Consider the following 19,681-nt stretch of genomic DNA (forward strand, 5'->3'; position numbering starts at 1 on the left):
GCTGTATAAGACACACCAGACCATAAGACGCACCTAGTTTTTGGAAGAGGAAAACAAGAAAAAAAATATTCTGAATGCTCTTATGGGATAGCTGTGCTCAGCCTCTCCTGGGCAAGGGGAGGCTGCGCGCAGCTAAGCAAGAAGCCAGGACAGCCAGCGAGATGGCAGCGCAGTGATCCCGCAGGCTGTCCTAGCTTCTCCCCTTGCCTTCATCCCCCTGCCCGGGAGAGGCTCCCCCAAGAGCCGTGCTCCCTTATTCTTTCTCGGGGGAAAGCCCACAAGAGCCCTGAGGAGTATGTGTGCGGCTCTTGGGAGCTTTTCCCACCTGCCTGCCACCTGCATTCGCTCCATAAGACGCACACGCATCCCCCCTTACTTTTTAAGAGGGAAAAAGTGCATCTTATGGAGCGAAAAATACGGTAAATCCACCAGAAGGCAAGGCTCCTGAGCCTTCTCTTTGTTGAGTCAAAAAAGAAATTCCAGCAGGTGTAACTTCCTCACCTCTGTATGAGAAGTTGAATCCATCAGAATTCCTTCGTTTGAATAAACCTTATAGGAGCTTCATGAGACAGCCGTGCTAATAACATCAGGTGCCAGCAATACTTGCTCTGTCTCTCATCTAGTGCCAGATTGTAGCTAAAGTAGGTTTGAATCAGTAGCACATGTGGCTTTTGAAGAAATATTCCCTGCTCTTTTCTTTAACAACAAGCTTAACTTGACCTTTCATATCGTTCTCTTAAAAAAACAAAATAAAATCCTGGTTGTATGTAGTTGATTGTATGTAAGTCACTCAGGGAGTCTTTTTTGACTAAAGAGCAGGGTATTTTATTCATTCCTTCATTCATTACATTTAAATACCACTTGATAGTAAAACAACCAAACTCTTACAAAACATGAAACAGTAAAATCAAGGAAAAAATACAACCTTGCTTTAAAACATACAAAAAGTTAAAATACTAATACATGTTAAAATTTAGATGCTCCAAATAAATAATTAAACAAAACAGTTGTCCATCCAAGCCAGGTAGTGCAGAAGGAAACTTGAACGTGCCATGGGAAGAGGAGAAAATATGAGCTTGAGGCACCATCACGGTGGTGGCCAAACCGTGGTTTGCCTGTTACTCAGTTGAGTTGTCACTGAAATGAAAGGGTCGAGATAAGACCCAGGTAAACCAAACAGGAAACAATTACAGTAATCCAATGAGGTAAAGTTGAGGGTATGAATTAAAGAATGAACCAAATCAAAAGAACAGAAATGGACAGCTTTGCTTGGAGCATCAAGCAGCGTGACTAAACCAGAGGCTCAGACTCCACTATGAATCATCTCTGAGAAGCTGAGGGAAGATAATTGGCTTTTTATTTAGAATATTTGACATTGGCGTGTCACAAGTACCAGGGGAATGCTGAACTGAAACAATTTATCTAAGCTGCTTGTGGAACCTGGAGCCAATCTAGATGTTAGGGCAGCAAAGCTGTGTATAAGAGTCAGGTCCTACCTGGTCCTACCATTAGGCAGAATGAGGCGGCAGCCTCAGGCAGCAGATGCTGGATGTGAGTGGGCAGCAGCAGCAGTGGGTGTCCTTTGTGGGCTAAGCTGTCCCTCTAAGCTAGCCTGCTGCTGTCAGGTATGGTGGAAGACGCTGTCCTTGTCACCAGTGCTGAAATAAGATTCAGTTACCAGACCAGTTGACTTCAGGTATATAGAACAGGCAAGGGAACATCTCAGGTAGCAAAATGTCTTAGGCAAACCCTGTGGGTTACTGACAAATTCATATAAAGCTGGAGACTCCTATAAAGAACATGCCCATCTTCTTTCGTCTCTCCCACCTCTTGGGGACCCAGATGTAAGGAAGGACAGAGGACAATGGTTGCTAGTAAAAGGACAATGTCAGTGCTTAAACACACCTAAAATTCCAGGCCCTCCCATTTCCGCCTAACATCCCCAGAGAGGGAAAGTATCCCAGCTCTGGGACCAATGGGAGGTGAAATCCCACCCTCCCTCCAAAAGCAATAGGCTGACAGAAGAAAATAATGGAGAACATGAGTCCAGCAGAGCTTTGGACTGGGTGGTTCCTCCGGCTTGGAATCTCTCTCCCCTGCCTCCAGGTGGGATTCCTCTGCTCAAGGCCTGGGAAAACATTCAGGTGGGCTGGTGTCCTCTCTGGAAGCATGGCTCAGTGGGCAAGGAGTTGCTTTTACACTCCTTGTCTATTTGAACCATCACCTCTAAGGCTTACTGCGACTATTCTTTCAACTCCAGATGATTCGTGAGCATGTGGTTTGTTCATCTTCTCATGTGACATATGCCATAAGTCGCTTGCTTCACCTACCCAGATTTGTTTTATTGTCCCAATGCCTCACTCTGTCCTCTGGGTATATCTGGATCATTGCTGACACGACTCCATGGAAAACAGATAATGCAGATGTATTCAGCTGCTTGTGCTGGTGCAGACCTGCAGATTGGTTTTTTAAGTCAGATGCTTCCCTCGGTATAAATTCTGGGATCTGCAACATGCTGCAGGCCAGTTGTATGTCAGATGCATACCAATGTGCACCCTGCCCAGCAAATGGGCAGAGTCATGATATGATTACTGTGTCGGTCGTCTCAGAAGCGTTCTTGATGCTAGGTCGTTCCCTCACTTGCTGTATTGGATTTGTGGTTTTTGACAGGGGTGTGGGTGTACGTAAAGTGTCAGTGGGGGAACTTAAATAAATTGAGATGCCCTTCTGTCAGGAGTCTAGGTTCCTGGCTTGATAACACGGTAAGCGTAGGTAATTAAAAAGGAGCATTTATTGCAAAAATGAACAGATAGCTCTGGACAGATCTAGCCAAGCCGCCATTATTATCACTCAAGATGACCCTTCTGAAGACTCCTACCGGTGTCAACAGAAGATATTGAACTTCCGACCCTTTTGTCTCTTATTTTGCTTCTTGTCTAGCAGCCCCACTATTCGCTGCCGCCTCAGACTTATTGTGTCAGCTACAGCCTCTTCCTTGTTCTGAAAAACTGTCTCTGTGGCTGTTTGTGCCTTTTTGAGCTTCCTGAGAGCTTTGGCTGTGTGCCAACCTGCTCTCAGTTGTTCTTTTGGCAACCGGTTGTCCAAGATCAGGGGGAGTCGACCCTGGCAGCTGTGTGCTCTGCCCAGCCAGCGTCGACTCCAAACTTCTCTGTTCCTGACTGTATTCAGCAGCTGGATACAAAGTTACACTTGGAGCTGGCTCATTCCTGACACCTTCTATGCCACATTATGGTTTTGGGAAATCCTTCGGGTTTCTTCTTCTTCAATTATTAGATATGCGCATTCCATTTTCATCCCACATTTCCAATTTTCACCCCCGCACAAAAGAATCTGACTGCCCAGCAAAAGGAGAGTTTAGTAGAGCCAGTATAGACTGTGCTGTCTGCATGACCCAGAGTGAGGTGTCCCAGCCGAGTCCTACCATGAACCCCCATCAGGCCTACACTTCTTTAAACAACTGCTTTCAAGCATGTTATTGGAGGAGAGGGGTTCTAATGCAAATGTGCTCTCCATGACAGGGGCAGGGAACCTTTATTTGAGTCAAGGGTCACTTTCCCTTATGGGGGCTGTGTGGCAGTGACTGGTGGGCCCAGTGGCAACAGAAGGCAAAGCAATGGATGTGACTCTTCCTTTATGCAGTAGGCTACAGTGCAGCCATCTCCTGCCAACCTAGCAGTTCGAAAGCACGTCAAAGTGCAAGTAGATAAATAGGTACCACTCTGGCAGGAAGATAAACGGCATTTCCGTGCGCTGCTCTTGTTCGCCAAAAGTGGCTTAGTCATGCTGGCCACATGACCCGGAAGCTGTACGCCGGCTCCCTCAGCCAATAAAGCGAGATGAGTGCTGCAACCCCAGAGTCGGCCACAACTGGACCTAATGGTCAGGGTCCCTTTACCTTTACCTACAGTGCAGCCATGCAAAAATGAAACACATCACACATCTCCACCCTGCATCCCGGCAAGCAAGAGGCATTATCAGAGTCCAAGGACACACTCCAGCCAAGCAAAAACACCCAAGGGTGTGGAACAGGACTGCCAAGAGGCCTGGTCTGTGGAGAGGAACAGGCCTAGGGAGACTCCCAAGGGCACCCCTGCTCTATGATTCTGATTTCCTGTAATCTTCCATCCAGTGTCACGTTATTCTTGCCTATAGTGACATTCAGAAAGCTTTCCAAAGGTTTGACAGAGCCTCTGTTGTCTTGAAGCAATGCGCTGGCATCCTTTTGTACTCAGAACGCTGTTGGCTTTCACTATCTGTAAACTTTGTGTGAATCATTCTGCAAGGCGTAACCATTAGTTAAAGCAATTTCACTTGAAATTGTTCCAAAAGAAAAAGACGTTTCTCTGTGCCCCCTAGCTGATGTTTAGGCGTGAGTCAGAGAAGGGCTTCGTGATTACTTTTAGTCATGGTCTCATGTATCGGTAAATAAAACTGCCTGCCTCGCTGATTCCAATCAGGGACCATTGTGTAGTTGTTGCGCCACACCAGATAATTTGTCCATCGCATGTGGAATGGCAATTCTGGACAAGTTTGCTTTGGAATAATAAAAAGACTAGACTTTTTAAAAGACTGTGCTTTACATATCCAGTAGTAAAGATGGATAGCAATGCCTCACAACCCACCTGAAGGGAGCCACCTCAGTCTGTCATCTCAAAGATAATAAGGGTGAAACAAGGTTAGCTCCCCTAGTTCCCCAGCTTTGGTGCCATCACAGAGAGGGCCTTGTTGCACATTGCTTGACTGCCCACTTTTATATACACTCTATACAGCTGACTGTGCCCCCAAATACCCCAGTAATAAGATCATTAAGTTTGCAGATGATACAACGGTGGTTGGTTTAATCACGACCGGAGAGGGGGAGGCGGCCTATAGGAAGGAAGCTGAGCAGTTGGGGGAGTGGTGCAGCAAAAACAACTTACTCTTACAGGGTTGTAAAGACTGCAGAGAGAATAACTGGGTGCACTCTTCCCACCTTAGATCAAATCTATGCTGCCAGGTGCCATAAGAAAGCGGCAGAGATAGCGCAGGATAGTACGCACCCTGGAAATGATCTCTTTCGGCTTCTGACTTCTGGAAGAAGGTATAGGGTGATAAAGGCCAGGACTAGCCGCCTGAGAAAGAGTTTCTATGCAAATGCAATTCTGGTTCTAAACGCAGCATAAGGGGTCTCTATAGTATAGTGTATTTTTTAGTATAGTGTATTCTATAGTATAGTATAGTATAGTATAGTATAGTATAGTATAGTATAGTGTATTTTAAAATGGGGTTTCAGAGTTTTTAGGGGTTTATATAGTATAGTGTATTTTAAAATGGGGTTTCAGAGTTTTTAAGGGTTTTTGAATGTTTTATGTAGTTTTTCAATTTCATTGTTCTGTATGGGACAATGACAATAAAGATATTGTATATCGTTCATGCAATAAAACCGCTAACACCTTTGCAAAGCTAAGCAGGGTCCAGTACGGTTTCAAATTGGATGGGTGACCACGTGTTGAGATTCCTGCCTTGCAGAGGGTTGGACTGGATGTCCCTTGGCTTCCCTTCCAACTCTACAATTCTATGACTCTAGAAAATCTAATTGTAATGAAAGCTGCCCTGTATCTTCAGGAGAGTCCAAGGATGCTGTGTGGTAATACCAGGCACCATTTCCCCAAACAACATACAGCTGCAGAAGTGATGGCTCTGTTCTCAGTCAAGCTCACAACCCACAGCACCTCCTTGGTTTTATCTGGATTAAGTTTCTGTTGCTCAGTCTGGCATAACTGCCTAGCTCTGGGAAACCTTTCATCTGCAAAAGATTTGCACTGTGGTTTTGATCCATATGCCTCTCTGCTGTATTTTTAGATTTCTTCCAAAAATAATGTCGACCTCTCTTCCCCGCCTTCCCCTCAGAAAAGCTGCTGTTAGAAAACTTGCAAGCCTGGCCTTATTCTTGACTGGCTGACAAGGTGCTGAAAGAGAGTACAGCCAAGTGTGGCATAACATCACAATCCTTTTGCAAGAGGCAAGCGCTTAAGGAAATATTGTTCAGCAGATGACACAGACTGAAATGCCAGCTTGCTGCCAAGAGCAAAAGGTTAAGAATAATGCTAATAAATTTAAAAGTCAGCTTTCAGAAAGCCACTTTTCATGATTCAGATTTAAAACATGCATTGTGTTGCGTATATATATATATATATATATATATATATATATATATGAGATCCTCGTGCGCTGTCAATATTTTTGGGGCACTTTAGAATAATTGAATGGGCCATGATTTCAACTGAGCATCTCTTGCAAATTAATGTTAGATTTATGTTTCCCTTTCCTCTGCAAGGCAATTTATGGTAATCAAATTTGACAACAGAAGCATAACAAAAAATAACTCAGTTGCTTCTTAGGCATGATTGTCCATGTCTTTGCCTTTGCCAAGCCTAAGTGAATGAAATTAATTCAGGAGCGTGATCTATAGCAGGCGAGGAAAAGATGGCACCTTCCCCTTTCCCAATTATGTTTATTTATCACAATCCTTTATACCCCGCCTTTTGAGGCAGAAATTCTGGCAAAGCCGCTTATAAGTTACACTGAAATTCATTTTAAGAATCACAAGTGATTGCAATATATGAAATATTATCAAGATCGTCCTGGCAGGGCAACTGATAGGGAGGGCAATGGGGAGAGGGCGCGATCTAGCTGGAAGAAACTCTCAGATCTGCCTTCCCTGTGTCCTTTGCAATAGGAATGCCATTGTAAGGGCATGGAAGTGGTCACTGAATACCCTTGCAAAATGTGAATGACTAGCTGTGGGTACACCATACTTCTGAAGCACATTATTTCCCCCCAAGAATCCTCACAGAGCTTCAATTCCCAGCACCCTTAACAAACTACAGTTCCCAGGATTCTTTTTTAAAATGTATGGTGTGTTTGCGGCCTGATATCAGTTCAGATGGAGCACAGTCTCCAACTTCCCAGGATTGTGTGACAGGGACTTTTTAGTAGTGACTCCCCATATGTGGCACTCCCTGTTCCATGACACTATGCATCTTTCATTATGTATTTATCTGAATACTGTACATTTAAAAGGTGAGGGAATCCCATGCTTTAGCTGAAAAAGCTCCCAGAGCAGCACTATGATAATCCCTGTCCTCAGGCATGTACAATCTAAAAGACATGACCAAGAAAGTGTGGGGGGAGGGGAGAAGTTGTGGCTCCAGTTTCTTAAAGTGACAGTTCTTATAACAACCAGCTGGGAGGGGGTCAGTTCAGGTAGCCTGATGGAATGGTGGCTGCACAGTGATGCCTGGATAGCTCAATTGGTTACAGTGTGGTGCTCATAATGCCAAGCTTGCAGGTCCGATCCCCGTATAGGACAGCTTCATCTTCCTGCATTTCAAGATGATGCTCAGGATCCCTTCCAACTCTGTGGTTCTATGACTGGGGAACATCCTCTCTCCCTCTGCTTTGCAGCCTGATGTTTGGTGACATTTGAGAAGGAGCAAAAGCAGCAGCTGGTCTCCTAGCAGAGATGTTTGAATAACCCTTGCTTGCCTTCTTTGCCACTGCTCCAACATTCTTAGAAAACTTTTCTCTGAAGCTTAAGAATGGTAAAAATAGGAGTGTGTAGGTGTGGCAGTAGCCACGCTGGTTCTTTGACTGTTTCTGTGTCCCTCGTGACCCTTTCTGGGAAGGCGGCTGCAGCAAGAAATAGGTTTAACTGCCATGAGTAAGTTAATTGTAGCAAACCTTTGTAGAAAGGAGACATTTTAGGCTTGCAGGCTACTATTTTTATTTCTCTTGTTTACGCATCGGTCTCTCTCCTGTTTGGTTTTAAGCCATTAAACTAGGTTTATTTGTGTTATTGTGTGAGAAATCAATGGGGCACAAATCCCCTGAAAGTCAAAAGTTTTAAAACCATTTGTGCAGGTTAGAGTGTAGGTCTTAACAACAGTTTGTGTTCCATGTGAGCGGATTTTCAATGGTGTACACATTTAGATGTGTTTCAACCTGTCATTGCATCCTAGCAGAAATGTGCTAGGAGTCATTGAGCAGCCTTGCTCAGTGCAGTTTTCATGCATCTTGGCTTTTTTATTTTTATTTTTTACAACTAATCGTGCTTTTAGCAGAAGGATGCATGCAATTCAGATGTTTCCTGAGGATGAAATGAAATGAATGCACAAACTATTAATGTAGCTGAGGTTTGCTTTTTCTTTCACTCCTGGTGCTGGCTTTAAAAGAGTAAAGCCGTCTGAGGAGACGCAGGGGTACTCATACCCCTAAACATTTTGTGAATGTTTGGCTTCATTGAGGGACAGTATTTCATTGAGGGACAGTATTTCAATATGGGTAGGAAAATGAGAGTACCCCTAAACATTCTTTTTTTAGAAAAAAACACACTGAGTATCGCTAATGTATTTCTTTTTCTTTTTCTAAAAGTATGCCTTAAATGAAAGAGTGAGTTTGACTTGCTCAAATGCCCGTTGTGGTTTCCCCCCACTAAGAATAGGAGACAGAAATACTGTAATCATCGGTCTCAAAAAATGTGCTGTCAGATTGCTTGTAAAAACCCGAATTTAGAACTAAATTCAAACCCCTTTCAAGCCGTTGGCAGTGAATGAATCTCAGGGTGGGTGGCGAAAGCAGGGCATGCGATATTTACCAGCCTTCTTGCTTGCTTGTTGGCAGAGAGCTGAAAAAATGCTGCTAAGCTTTTGAATGAGAAACGCCATGTTGGAACAAAATTATGAGAACAATAGATGTGATACTCTCTGCATAGAATTCATTAAGCATAGATGTGTCAACTGCATCCATCTGCTTGTTTCCTTTAGGTGTATCAGCCCAGCTGACCAGCAGTCGTCTCCGTCGGAATACGTCTGTGGGAACTCCTTTTTGGATGGCTCCTGAGGTTAGATGAAATATTATTAACTCCTACTATGGGGTTGTGTCTATATGTGTTTCTCTCTCTCTTTTTTTAATCTATCACTTTCTAAATCCTTTGCTATACCCACCCCAAGTTTCTAGCTCTCTCTGTTCTGACACTATTCCATCTTGGGGGGTGGGGGGTGGTTGCATTTGATCTGTGTTAAGACTATTAAAACAAACAGACTGCAGCCAAGCTCATGTTTTGGCATTATTCATTTGAGTCCAGTAAAATAAATCCCTGGCAGTGAAGTTAACTTCGTTCATGTTTAAATTGGTGTTGATAGGTTTGTCGCAGAAATCTATATAATCCTGTCAGGTTTCATACATAATAAGTGTTGAGGCTGCATACACACCACATATTTAAAACACATGAATTCCACACCCTAAGATTCCTAGAAGTTTTGGTTGACCTCTCACAGAGCTACAGATCCAAGCACCCTTAACAAACTACAGTTCCCATGTTTCTTTGGGGGAAGTAATGAACATTAAATGTATGGTGTGTGCCATTAATATGTTCAGTTGCCTCTTCAGCTCACTCGATGCATGACATTTTCTCTGCGTAAATTTCCTTGAGGAAAAATTAAATAAGACCTGGAAAACCAAATGTATTCTTTCCCTCTCCCAATATTCAGCCACCAAACCAAATGTTTAACGGAGTATCCCAGGGGATTTCAGAGAAGGACAATGTGTGATAAAATGTATAGTCGAAAGAGACAACAAACCAACACGCTGTTTCATTTCTCTTGCTCATTCTTTGCTGGGGCTGAAACTCGGGTGCGGGGGGGGGGGGGATGCAGAGGTTTGTTAGTTTCTGCTATCCGACTGGTACTTGGGTCACTGAGGGGTTGAAATAATAAGGCATTTCATGAAATTGGGCTCCTTTATGGATCACAATGGAATGTCAACAAAAGGACTGCCGCTCTGGACGTCAACACAACATCACCTACCAACAAAAGATTGTAAGAGCAGGCCTGCATCTTGTTCTCACAGGGCCTATGCAGATGCCTATGGGAAATCTGCAAGGAGAATCGGAACACAACATCACTCTCCCTAGTTGTGATTCCCAGCAACTAGCATTCAGAGGTATACTTCCTCTGACGGTAGAGGAAGAACAGTCTCTGGGCTAGTAGCTATTGGCAGCCAGTAGTACCAGGTTGCCCCCAAGATTGAGGGGGCCCAGCACACATCACATGCACATGTGACATCACATGTACCCATTAAAGGGGTGGCTCCGTTTACAACAAATATTGAGGGAGCTGAGGTGCCTTTGAACTTCCCCCTAGAGTTGGTGTGCCTGTTGATATCTTCCATAAATCTGCACAACACTCTTTTAAAGCTAAACCACTCCTTCTCCAGCCATGTCCCATGGTCTGCCATGCGCTTGACCACCACACCCCCTCTGCAGTACCAGGCAGGTAAATACAGAACTTCTTTGAACTTTGGTGTACAGTGGTACCTCAGGTTAAGTACTTAATTCGTTCCGGAGGTCCGTACTTAACCTGAAACTGTTCTTAACCTGAAGCACCACTTTAGCTAATGGGGCCTCCTGCTGCCGCCACACCGCTGGAGCACGATTTCTGTTCTCATCCTGAAGCAAAGTTCTTAACCTGAGGTAATATTTCTGGGTTAGCGGAGTCTGTAACCTGAAGCGTATGTAACCTGAAGCATATGTAACCCGAGGTACCACTGTATTTCATCTAGAGATTCTGAAGTTGTTTAGGCCTAGTGTAGAACAAGGACCCAGAAACCTGCCCAGGCAGAGGTAACTTTTATGGAATAAGCCTGATTGCGCCTCATCCTTCGAACGTGATGAAGAGGCCATTTTGCCACTCCAAAGCTTATGAGGTCAGTGCCTTGCTAAGACCTCCTCAGTTATTTGCTACATCTGTAGTTCAAGGCAGTAGTTGTTTTTGGACCCAGTATCAAGGACTTCACCTGGTCCTGGATTTTACTAATCCATCCTAGAAGGAAGTAATATTCAATTCCCTTTTTAAAGGGGAGGCTAAGCTAGTTGCTGAGGCAGACATTTTGTTGCCACGGCGACAGCTGCGGAAACATGGATAAGCACTTCCCTCCACCCTCTGCGTATTATTGCCATACAAGAGTCACGGTTTGAGGTGCTTTGGTCTCACAACTGTCATTCTCTGGCAGGCAGTGTGGAAAGCCAAAAAGCAGCTTAAATACTTGCCTCCTTAGAATATGTCCACATCATAGGGCAAAAAGCCTGTAATTATGGCCTGTTCTCATAGCTCTGCTGAAAAGGCTTAGGAACGTGTTTCAGATGCAAGCAAGATGGTTGTGAAATTCCTGTCTGGCAGCACCTCCAGTTCAGAAGCTGTTATTTAATTTTATATCTTAACAGGTAATTGCATGTGAGCAGCAGCTGGATAGTTCTTATGATGCCAGATGTGACGCCTGGTCACTTGGGATCACCGCTATAGAGTTAGGCGATGGAGATCCACCACTGGCTGATTTGCATCCTATGAGAGCTCTGTTCAAAATACCAAGGTATCGTCTTATTGCACGTATATTTCATTGGGCAGGCTACCTGACCACAATGGGGTGGGGGTGGGGGGAGGAATAACAGTTCTGTAAAATGTATTCAGTGATTTCATCCACACAATGGCAGTCTCTTATGGTAGCGTTGTCTACTTCTTCCCTCAATTTTAATTGGAGGGGGGAAACTGAGCTCAGTGGGTCCTGCATGGAACTTTCTAGCTAAGAGATGTTAGACTCTAGAACTTAACCTGTTTTGGGAAGGCATGAATAAATACTTACTTTGGCAGCAAGTAGATATATGCGTAAATATAGTGCTGGGTGCCATTTCAACCATTTAAACTAGCAGCAGCCAATGTGGTAGGACCAACATGGCTACTAATCAGGGATGATGGGAGTTGAAGTCCATATACATCTGGCCTAGCAGAGGTAGGCCCATGTGGTGATGCCAGATATGTACCTGTTTCTTAGATGTTAAAGAATTCTTCATGGGTCATGCAATTGACCAATAGGTGGATTATGATCCTAATGGAATTAGAAGTAATCCTGACAATTTTTTTTTTATGTGTACCCCCATTAATGAGAGGTTTCACAGAGTCCCTGTATGTACCCTGAGTTGGTTTCCTAGGAATGAACGTCACCGGAGTCTTACGACATTTTTGTGATTTTATTTACACATATATTCAGGCTGATCATAAGATCAAAGATTCACAGCATCAACTCTCCAACAGATCCCACTTCCCCATTAAGCTTCTCTGTGCCCCCCACCCCACCCTGTGCTATAACACTGGATTCTCACAGAGAGCAGATCAGCCTCTCTGTGTCTCTTTCAGACCCAGTTCCATGACTGCAAGTCTGTTGTTCTCTCTCAAACACATATAGACACTATGATAGCATCACTCCAGCCAGGGGAGGATGATAGAAAACACATGGACTCTTTTGTTCACCTTCCAGAATTGTCTCCAACCATTTAGTTTCTGTGGCAACACTCTGGCCCTGGCTTACATAACAAAGAAGACACTTAACAGACCCATTTCCTTAACAAAATTAACTTGTTCAACCATTTCAGCCTCTTGTCATTGGCTGGAGTGAACTCCAAGAGGATATTTAATCCAACTGAATTTCATGACAGTGTTAGCAAACCAAAGAATTGTAAAGCCTTTAGGACTGCAGGGGACTTGCCACGACACATATATAATGATGAATAGGTCATTAGTTGTATCATTTTGTTTGAATGCTAGAAAATTACTGCAGTTCTTGATTTATTTGATAGAGATTTTAAATCCCCCTTTTCCAAAGACTTATAACATTACGACAATCAGTGGTGCATTATACTTTTCTAAACAATACTCCTTTTAAGCTAGAGGAAATCTGTGTATTTTTTAATGACTCTTCCAGAAATCCATTACTCAGCTTGACTTCTCTCACTCTATTTGGTTGAAAATTTATTCGAGCTTATTGTAATTCTACATGTAAACCTATTTTAATGTCATCTTCCACAGAAATCCGCCTCCTACATTGCGGCAGCCAGAGATATGGTCATCTGAATTCAATGACTTTATCAGCAAGTGAGTGACAATGGAGCCATTTAAAAATAAATCAATGCATAAAGGAGCACCATGCAGTTAAAAACAATCTAGCGACATTTACAGTATTCAGATAGCATCCAAAATATTCAGATAGCCATAGAGTTGGAAGGATCCATGAGGGTCATCTAATTCAATCCCCTGCAATACAGTTCCCCATCCAATTTGAAACCAGGTAGGACCCTGCTTAGCTTTGCAAATGGACTAGCAATTTTATTGCTGCTGCGCCATTAATGCTTAGGCAAACCATAGTAATTTTTACACAGGATCTACTATTCAGAAAATGCAGAGCAATTTCCAATATACGGAAACTATGAATTTTAAAGCAATGTCTTTGTAGCATAGGTTTCATTCTTTATTATTTTTATTTAGGGCGTTTATATCCCACCTTTCGTCCATCATGAAACTGAAGACATCACAGAGGTTCCATAATGGGCTTCATAGGTGGTCTCCTACCGAGGAAGACATAGACCTGATTTACATTAGCAAGGTGGCTCCATCTTGGGCCCTCAGACCATGCTCTTGTTTTTACTATATCTGGGAGTACATAATGCTCTTTAGAGCCATAACAGTGGCTTCACCATCGGTAGAGGCAAAGATCTGAGATGGGGCTGTAGCTCTGTGGTAAAAAACATGCTTTGCATCCCAAAGTTCCCAGACTCTATCCCATCTCTAGGAAGGGCTCTACTTGGCTAGAGACTAATCCCCAGGGAATTGGTGGGTTACACCACCTTTTGGGGGGTCACGTCCACCTTAAAGCACTCCTAACCATCATGGTGAATCCTGGAAATTATAGTTTGTTAAGAGAGCTGGCAATTGTAGCTCTGTGAGGTCAGCACCCTTAGCAAACTTCTGTTGTGGATGTGACAGAGAGAATACAAAGCTCACACCTAGAAACTGCCGAAAAAGGGCATGAGGAGACAGGTACTAGGTAAATCATGTTATTCCAGTAACATATTCCTCCTTTAAAAAAAAAAAAGTATGTTTGTTTGCCCATTGAACTTATGAATATTGCTCTCTGAGCATTGTACAAAAGGAGAGCAATATTGTTGTGTGCACTCCAATTTCTGAATGGCAAGAGACTCAGGGGTGCCTGCGCTTGCCCAAAATTTTGTTTCCTTGGAATGTAGGTTAGCGGAGACTACAACCATACCTTGGTTCTTGAACGCCTTGGTACTCGGACGTTTGTGCTCCCAAACGCCGACAAGCCGGAAGTAAGTGTTCCAGTTTTTGAACGTTTTTCAGAAGCTGGATGTCCGATGTGGCTTCCAATTAAGTACAGGAAGCTCCTGCAGCCAATTGGAAGCTGCGCCTTGGTTTCTGAATGGTTTAGGGAGTCAATCAGACTCCCGGAATGGATTAAGTTTGAAAACCAAGGTATGACTGTATTGTGTCTTTAGGGTGGTTTCATTCAAATGTATGCGCAACCTGATCATAGGATGGAGGTGGCTGTCACCTCAACAAATCTTGCTGGTTTCCTCATATACATTTTACCTTCCACTACACTGGATCACAAGTTTGTAAGGGACACCCATGAGTATTATCCAGACTGACCACCCCACAAACCTATAGCAAGATTAAAACAGACAAGAAACACAAAAATCCAGCAACATTATAAAAGCACCAATTAAAAGGGGAGCTGAAGATGAAAAGCTGCCTGGAGTCAACATCACTAAGCCACAGCTCCTCTGCCCCTCACCCTGCCATGTTCCCATGCTGGTGAACATGGTGCTGCCAGGAGGGGAGGTCACTAAAGGTAAAGGTAAAGGACCCCTCAAAGATTGAGTCCAGTCAAAGGCGACTATGGGATGCGGTGCTCATTTCGCTTTTCAGGCCAAGGGAGCCGGTGTTTGTCCACAGACAGCTTTCTGAGTCATGTGGCCAGCATGGCTAAACCGCTTCTGGCATAACGGAACACCATGACGGAAACCAGAGCACATGGAAATGCCATTTACCTTCCTGCCACAGTGGTACCTATTTATCTACTTGTACTGGCATGCTTTCGAACAGCTAGGTTGGCAGGAGCTGGTACAGAGCAATGGGAGCTCACCCCGTCATGCAGATTCGAACCGCTGACCTTCTGATCAGCAAACCCAAGAGGCTCAGTGGTTTAGACCACAGTGCCACCCGCTCCCATAGGGGAGGTCACTACACCCACAGGACTCTTCCATGCCCCACTGCTTGAAATCAGGCTTCCTCCCTAGTTCTCTGCTACCGCCTGTCTTTTTATTACATAACCGCATTTCCTAAAAGCTGTGCTTTTTCCAATGGTGCAGGTGTTTGACCAAAGATTATGAGAAACGCCCAACAGTGTCTGACCTGCTGCAGCATGACTTTGTGAAGCAAGTGGAGGGCAAAGAGACTGTCTTGCAGATGCAGCTGATGGAATTCATTGATGTTCACCAGCAAATGGGAATCACAGAAAAAGCAAGGTACTTTTTTGGGGGGCGAGTGTCTGTCTGCATGTAACAAAATGTGGTCCTGAAGACCATTTATTTAAATTATTCTTCAAATTTTTATTTTAGGCATCTTCCTCATTTTTATGAATGCAACCTGCTTAAGTAGCAAGCATCTCTGTAAACCAGTGAGGAAGCTGGAATTTGAACTAAGACTTGAACAGATTATGTAATATTAGATAAGCATAATATGTGACATAACCAAACTGAATACAACCCACTGCTCACGTGTGGCTGTTTGCTAGGTGTTGGGAACCCCTGCTCTTACAATCCCAGTCAGGCAATCCTTAGTGGTCCACCATACATATCTGCTCAGCTGTGGAATACACTCTTTGTGACGTCTGTTAACTGTTCTCACAGGTTTGAGGCCACTGAAGCTCTTCCACATGAATAACTGTGGCCAAAATATCCCCCTCTATGGAGTTGCATTATTTCTGGCAAAACATTTCCTTCACGTGCAAAGGGAAGAAAATGTGTTGCCAGAAATAATGCCACTTTTCGACGGGGATATTTTCATCCTTGTTCCAACAGTATTTAGCAAAGTAATTATGCATTATGAAGCATTCATAATCTTCGAGCCTTGTATGAAATTGCCCAAAGTGTTTTGGCTCTGTTTCAGAAATTCTGAAACAAGTTCATCAAAGTAATGTTCTGAATGTGAGACTTAGTCATTGGTGAATATTGATATATTTCTACTCTGCTTCAAGGTAACAGATAATAGGTTTTTTCGAAGGGGATCAAATAGCACATAGAACATAAAAGCCGGTGCTATTTTAACAGTCTCAATTGTTAATGTCTCCCTTTTCCCACATCAAATGAGTTGTATAGAGAAATCTGATTAAGATCAGTTGCATTTCTTCTTATTGATATTTTTGGTGGCTTAATGTTTTTTGGTTTGTGTTTTGTTTTGTTTTTGCAATCTTCCAGTGAGATCTGAGGATTTATTTTGTTCTTTTTATAGTCTGCAATTTATCTTATAAGGATGCACTGCCCCCCCCCCGCCCCCCTGCAAATGAATATAATTACCCTTAGCATTTTGAAAAACTCTTTTAACCAAGAAGCGACAAGCTCTTGCAGGAATAAAGTCCCAATGACCAAGAACAAATTCAGTGCATGGTACTAAGGAGAGAGCCTGAACTTCAAAGCCAAGAAATCAAATTAGATGTATGAGTTGATGCAAGCTGCAAATCTAAATACTTAAATTGTGAACACTGTGTAGAACACAGTTGCTTAAGTGTTGCTATTTAATGTTGCCAGTGACAAAACTGGGGATAATCAAAATAATCTTCCCTCCTCTTCTCAGTTTGATCATGTGAGGCGAGGCTGGCTTGTGTGGAGTCAAACCATTGGTCCATCAGTATTATCCATCTTCTATCTAGCTCTTGATGTGAAGGTTTTAAGTGGGGTTTTTTTCTAGTCCCACATGGAGAATATAAAGGACTGAACCAGGGATCTTTTGCCTGCAAATCATGCACTTCAAGGTCCCTCCTCCAAGCAGCTACCTTCTGCCCCAGTTCTGACTGACAAGCCAGCTAGCCAATAACTTCATGGCAGCATTTCCTTCATTTTCTCCTCCTACAGCATTCCAGTTCAGATAAAGTGGTCACTTGTCCCTTTAAAAAACATGCAAGTAGTAAAGACTGAATGTGTATTTTGAATGCAAACTGCACTGAATGAAATGCAAAGGTATAGGTGCCCAAAATGAAAGCCCAAAATGAGAGCCATTGTGGTGTGATAGTAGTTAGAGTGTCAGACTAGGACCCAGGAGACCAGGGTTCAGAACTCAGCCATGAAGTTCACTAGGTGATCTTGGGCCAGTCACTGCCTCTTAGCCTAGCCTTCCTCGCAGAGTTGTGTGTGTGTGGGGGGGGGGGGTTAAGAGACTCCTAGAACTCAACCAGATTTTGCACATTTTGAAGACTAACATCAGAGCCATAAGGGCTAAAACCTGCACCTTCCCCAATTATTCTGAAGACATTGGCTCTCTGCTACTTGATATCCAATGCTACAACCAACCAACCCTTGAGAGGTGATTTCTGTGACCTTTGATTCCTGAGTGTCAAGCTCATATCTACCTCTAAGGTACAGTTGCCATATTTCAAAAAGTGAAAACCAGGACACCCTGAAAGCTTCTGAGGTTTCCCCCCCCCTCCCAGACAAATCCCAAAGTTGTTGAGCCCCAAAGTTGCCAGAAAACCCCCGATTTTTCAGAAATTCCCCCGGACATTAATTCCACCTTTGAAATCCCAGTAATGTCTGGGGAAATGGCAGCCCTACTCTAAGGTGTTTTGTGTGGTCCACTCACTTTTAAAGTGCACTTATTGTGGTCCGAGACTGTTCCAGAGCATGGAATCAGATTTCATTTTGACTTCACCCCTCTCCTGTATTTGATTTGAGGTCATAATAATCCATGGGATGTTCCTTGATCACATTCAAATCAGTGTTCACAATCAGCGATCTTCTGACACTTTCAGCATGTTTGCAAAAGGCTACCCTCAGCTTTTACAACACTCTTTCCCCCCACTCCTCCTCCACAGTTCACCCATATAAAGCAGCCTTGCTCATCCTAACATGCTCCAGTGCATAGCAATTAGATGACTAAAAGTGACACTCAAACAAGGAGGTTATTCCATCAAGCATTATCCGGCAAGATCAGCTTGTCTTCTGTTGTCTCATCTGCCCATTTTGTGTTTGCCAGTCCAAGAAGGATTGTAGTGATGCTTCTGCTTTGGGGTTTTTTGTTGTTGTTTTTGTAGCTGATCCAATTAGGTTTCAGTACAAAAGATTTTTCACACACACATAACCAGCCCTGCAAGCATTTGGAAAGGATTTACAGGGAGAACTTTAGAGAAAAGATCTAGAAAGCATGTTGCTTGTTGATGTGTTAAAGGAGCTGGGTGTGACAGATAGATGTTGGGAAATATGTGTTGAGAGAAGACTACTGTGTACATGTGACTTTTTATTCCAGAATCAATGGAGGCTGAGTGCTTGCTTTTTCTATGTAGTCCACATACCATCTAGATCTGCTGCATATCCCCCCCCAAAGCTCCCACAAAAAGTGCTTATTGAGGACCAGGTTTCATTCTGAAAATAAAAGCTTGTTGCAAATGGATTCTGCATCATCCCACAATGTGTCCATATGAAAGAGATGTAGGTAGTTGTATCCACACCTGCCCAATGATTTGGGTGGGCTTATACCAAGATTTCAGTCACCACTGGAGTAGGAGGAAGAAGACGACTTTGAGATTGCTATGCCTCTTGTAGGATCCCAGGGCAGTGTGTGTGCAAATGATCAAAGCAAAACAGTATGATGCTTAACCGTGGATGTTGGCAACCTATGTCACAGTTAAACTATGCCTTAGATTACTCTGACTGCCATCGTTTCACTTCTAAAAGCAATAAACCATGGTGAACACCACCCACAGTTAAGCATCATACTGTTGTTTGGTTTTTGTCTTTTGCACACTGCCCTGGGATCCGATGGGATAAATGTCAGCCTAATTACTTTACAAATGGCAACAAATTGCCAAGGATTTGGCATTTTCCAAGCTATTTTTGGAGCCATCAAAGATCACTTTTATTCATTTTGACAATTGAAACTGAAAGAGCTCCAGTGGCCTCGTTCTGCTTTGATTGAAAGGCAGGGATGAAGTGGGGGTGGTGGCAGGGAGGAGAGAAACTGAGCAGAAACAATAACTGTCTTGAGTCATTCTGTTGTCGATACAGCCTTGATGAATCAACCTGTCAGGTCTTTGGAAGTGCCTATAGAACAGACCGTCTGTGGCAAACACAAAGAATAAAAATCCACAGATTAAGATGGGGAAACGAGTGATATTTTTGTTTACAGTGCCCGTGAGCAGGAATGGGGGGAGGTTGGAAATCCATCCGCCAACGTCAGATGGGAGAATTATTTTTATCAACTCTTTGGGGGCAAATGAAGAGAAGCGGCATCATTCACACCCCTCGAGGGATCTGTGCCCTTTCACATTAGAGCAGGCAAAACATTGGGTTCTTATATCTGTCTCTTCTGTACACATTGCATGATGAAGCTGGTTTCTAAAGCTAGTCATAAAAGAATCAGTAAGGAATAACTCCCTCTGAAACTGTGCTACAAAGCTGAATATATGAGCAGCATCAGTGAACGTGAAGCAGGTGGAATCAAATTGGCGTTCTTAGAGGAAAGCCCAGGTAGAAGGAAAATGCAAGAGGAGGAACAGAAGATTC

The 19,681-nt window shown here is 43.5% G+C and overlaps 1 protein-coding gene across 2 annotated transcripts in view; it reads left to right on the forward strand.

Moving 5' to 3' along the window:
* MYO3A (myosin IIIA) overlaps window positions 1-19,681 on the forward strand; it is a 113,740-nt gene that overhangs the window by 36,060 nt on the left and 57,999 nt on the right. For both annotated transcript variants that reach the window (XM_082193738.1, XM_082193737.1), the window contains exons 6-9: window positions 8,826-8,902; window positions 11,282-11,427; window positions 12,918-12,983; window positions 15,278-15,433. In XM_082193738.1, the coding sequence (XP_082049864.1) occupies window positions 8,826-8,902; window positions 11,282-11,427; window positions 12,918-12,983; window positions 15,278-15,433 (445 nt within the window). The remainder of the gene's footprint in view (window positions 1-8,825; window positions 8,903-11,281; window positions 11,428-12,917; window positions 12,984-15,277; window positions 15,434-19,681) is intronic.

The sequence above is a fragment of the Podarcis vaucheri genome (genome assembly GCF_965113315.1).
Source record: "Podarcis vaucheri genome assembly, chromosome: 12".
In the NCBI taxonomy this organism is placed as follows: domain Eukaryota; kingdom Metazoa; phylum Chordata; class Lepidosauria; order Squamata; family Lacertidae; genus Podarcis; species Podarcis vaucheri.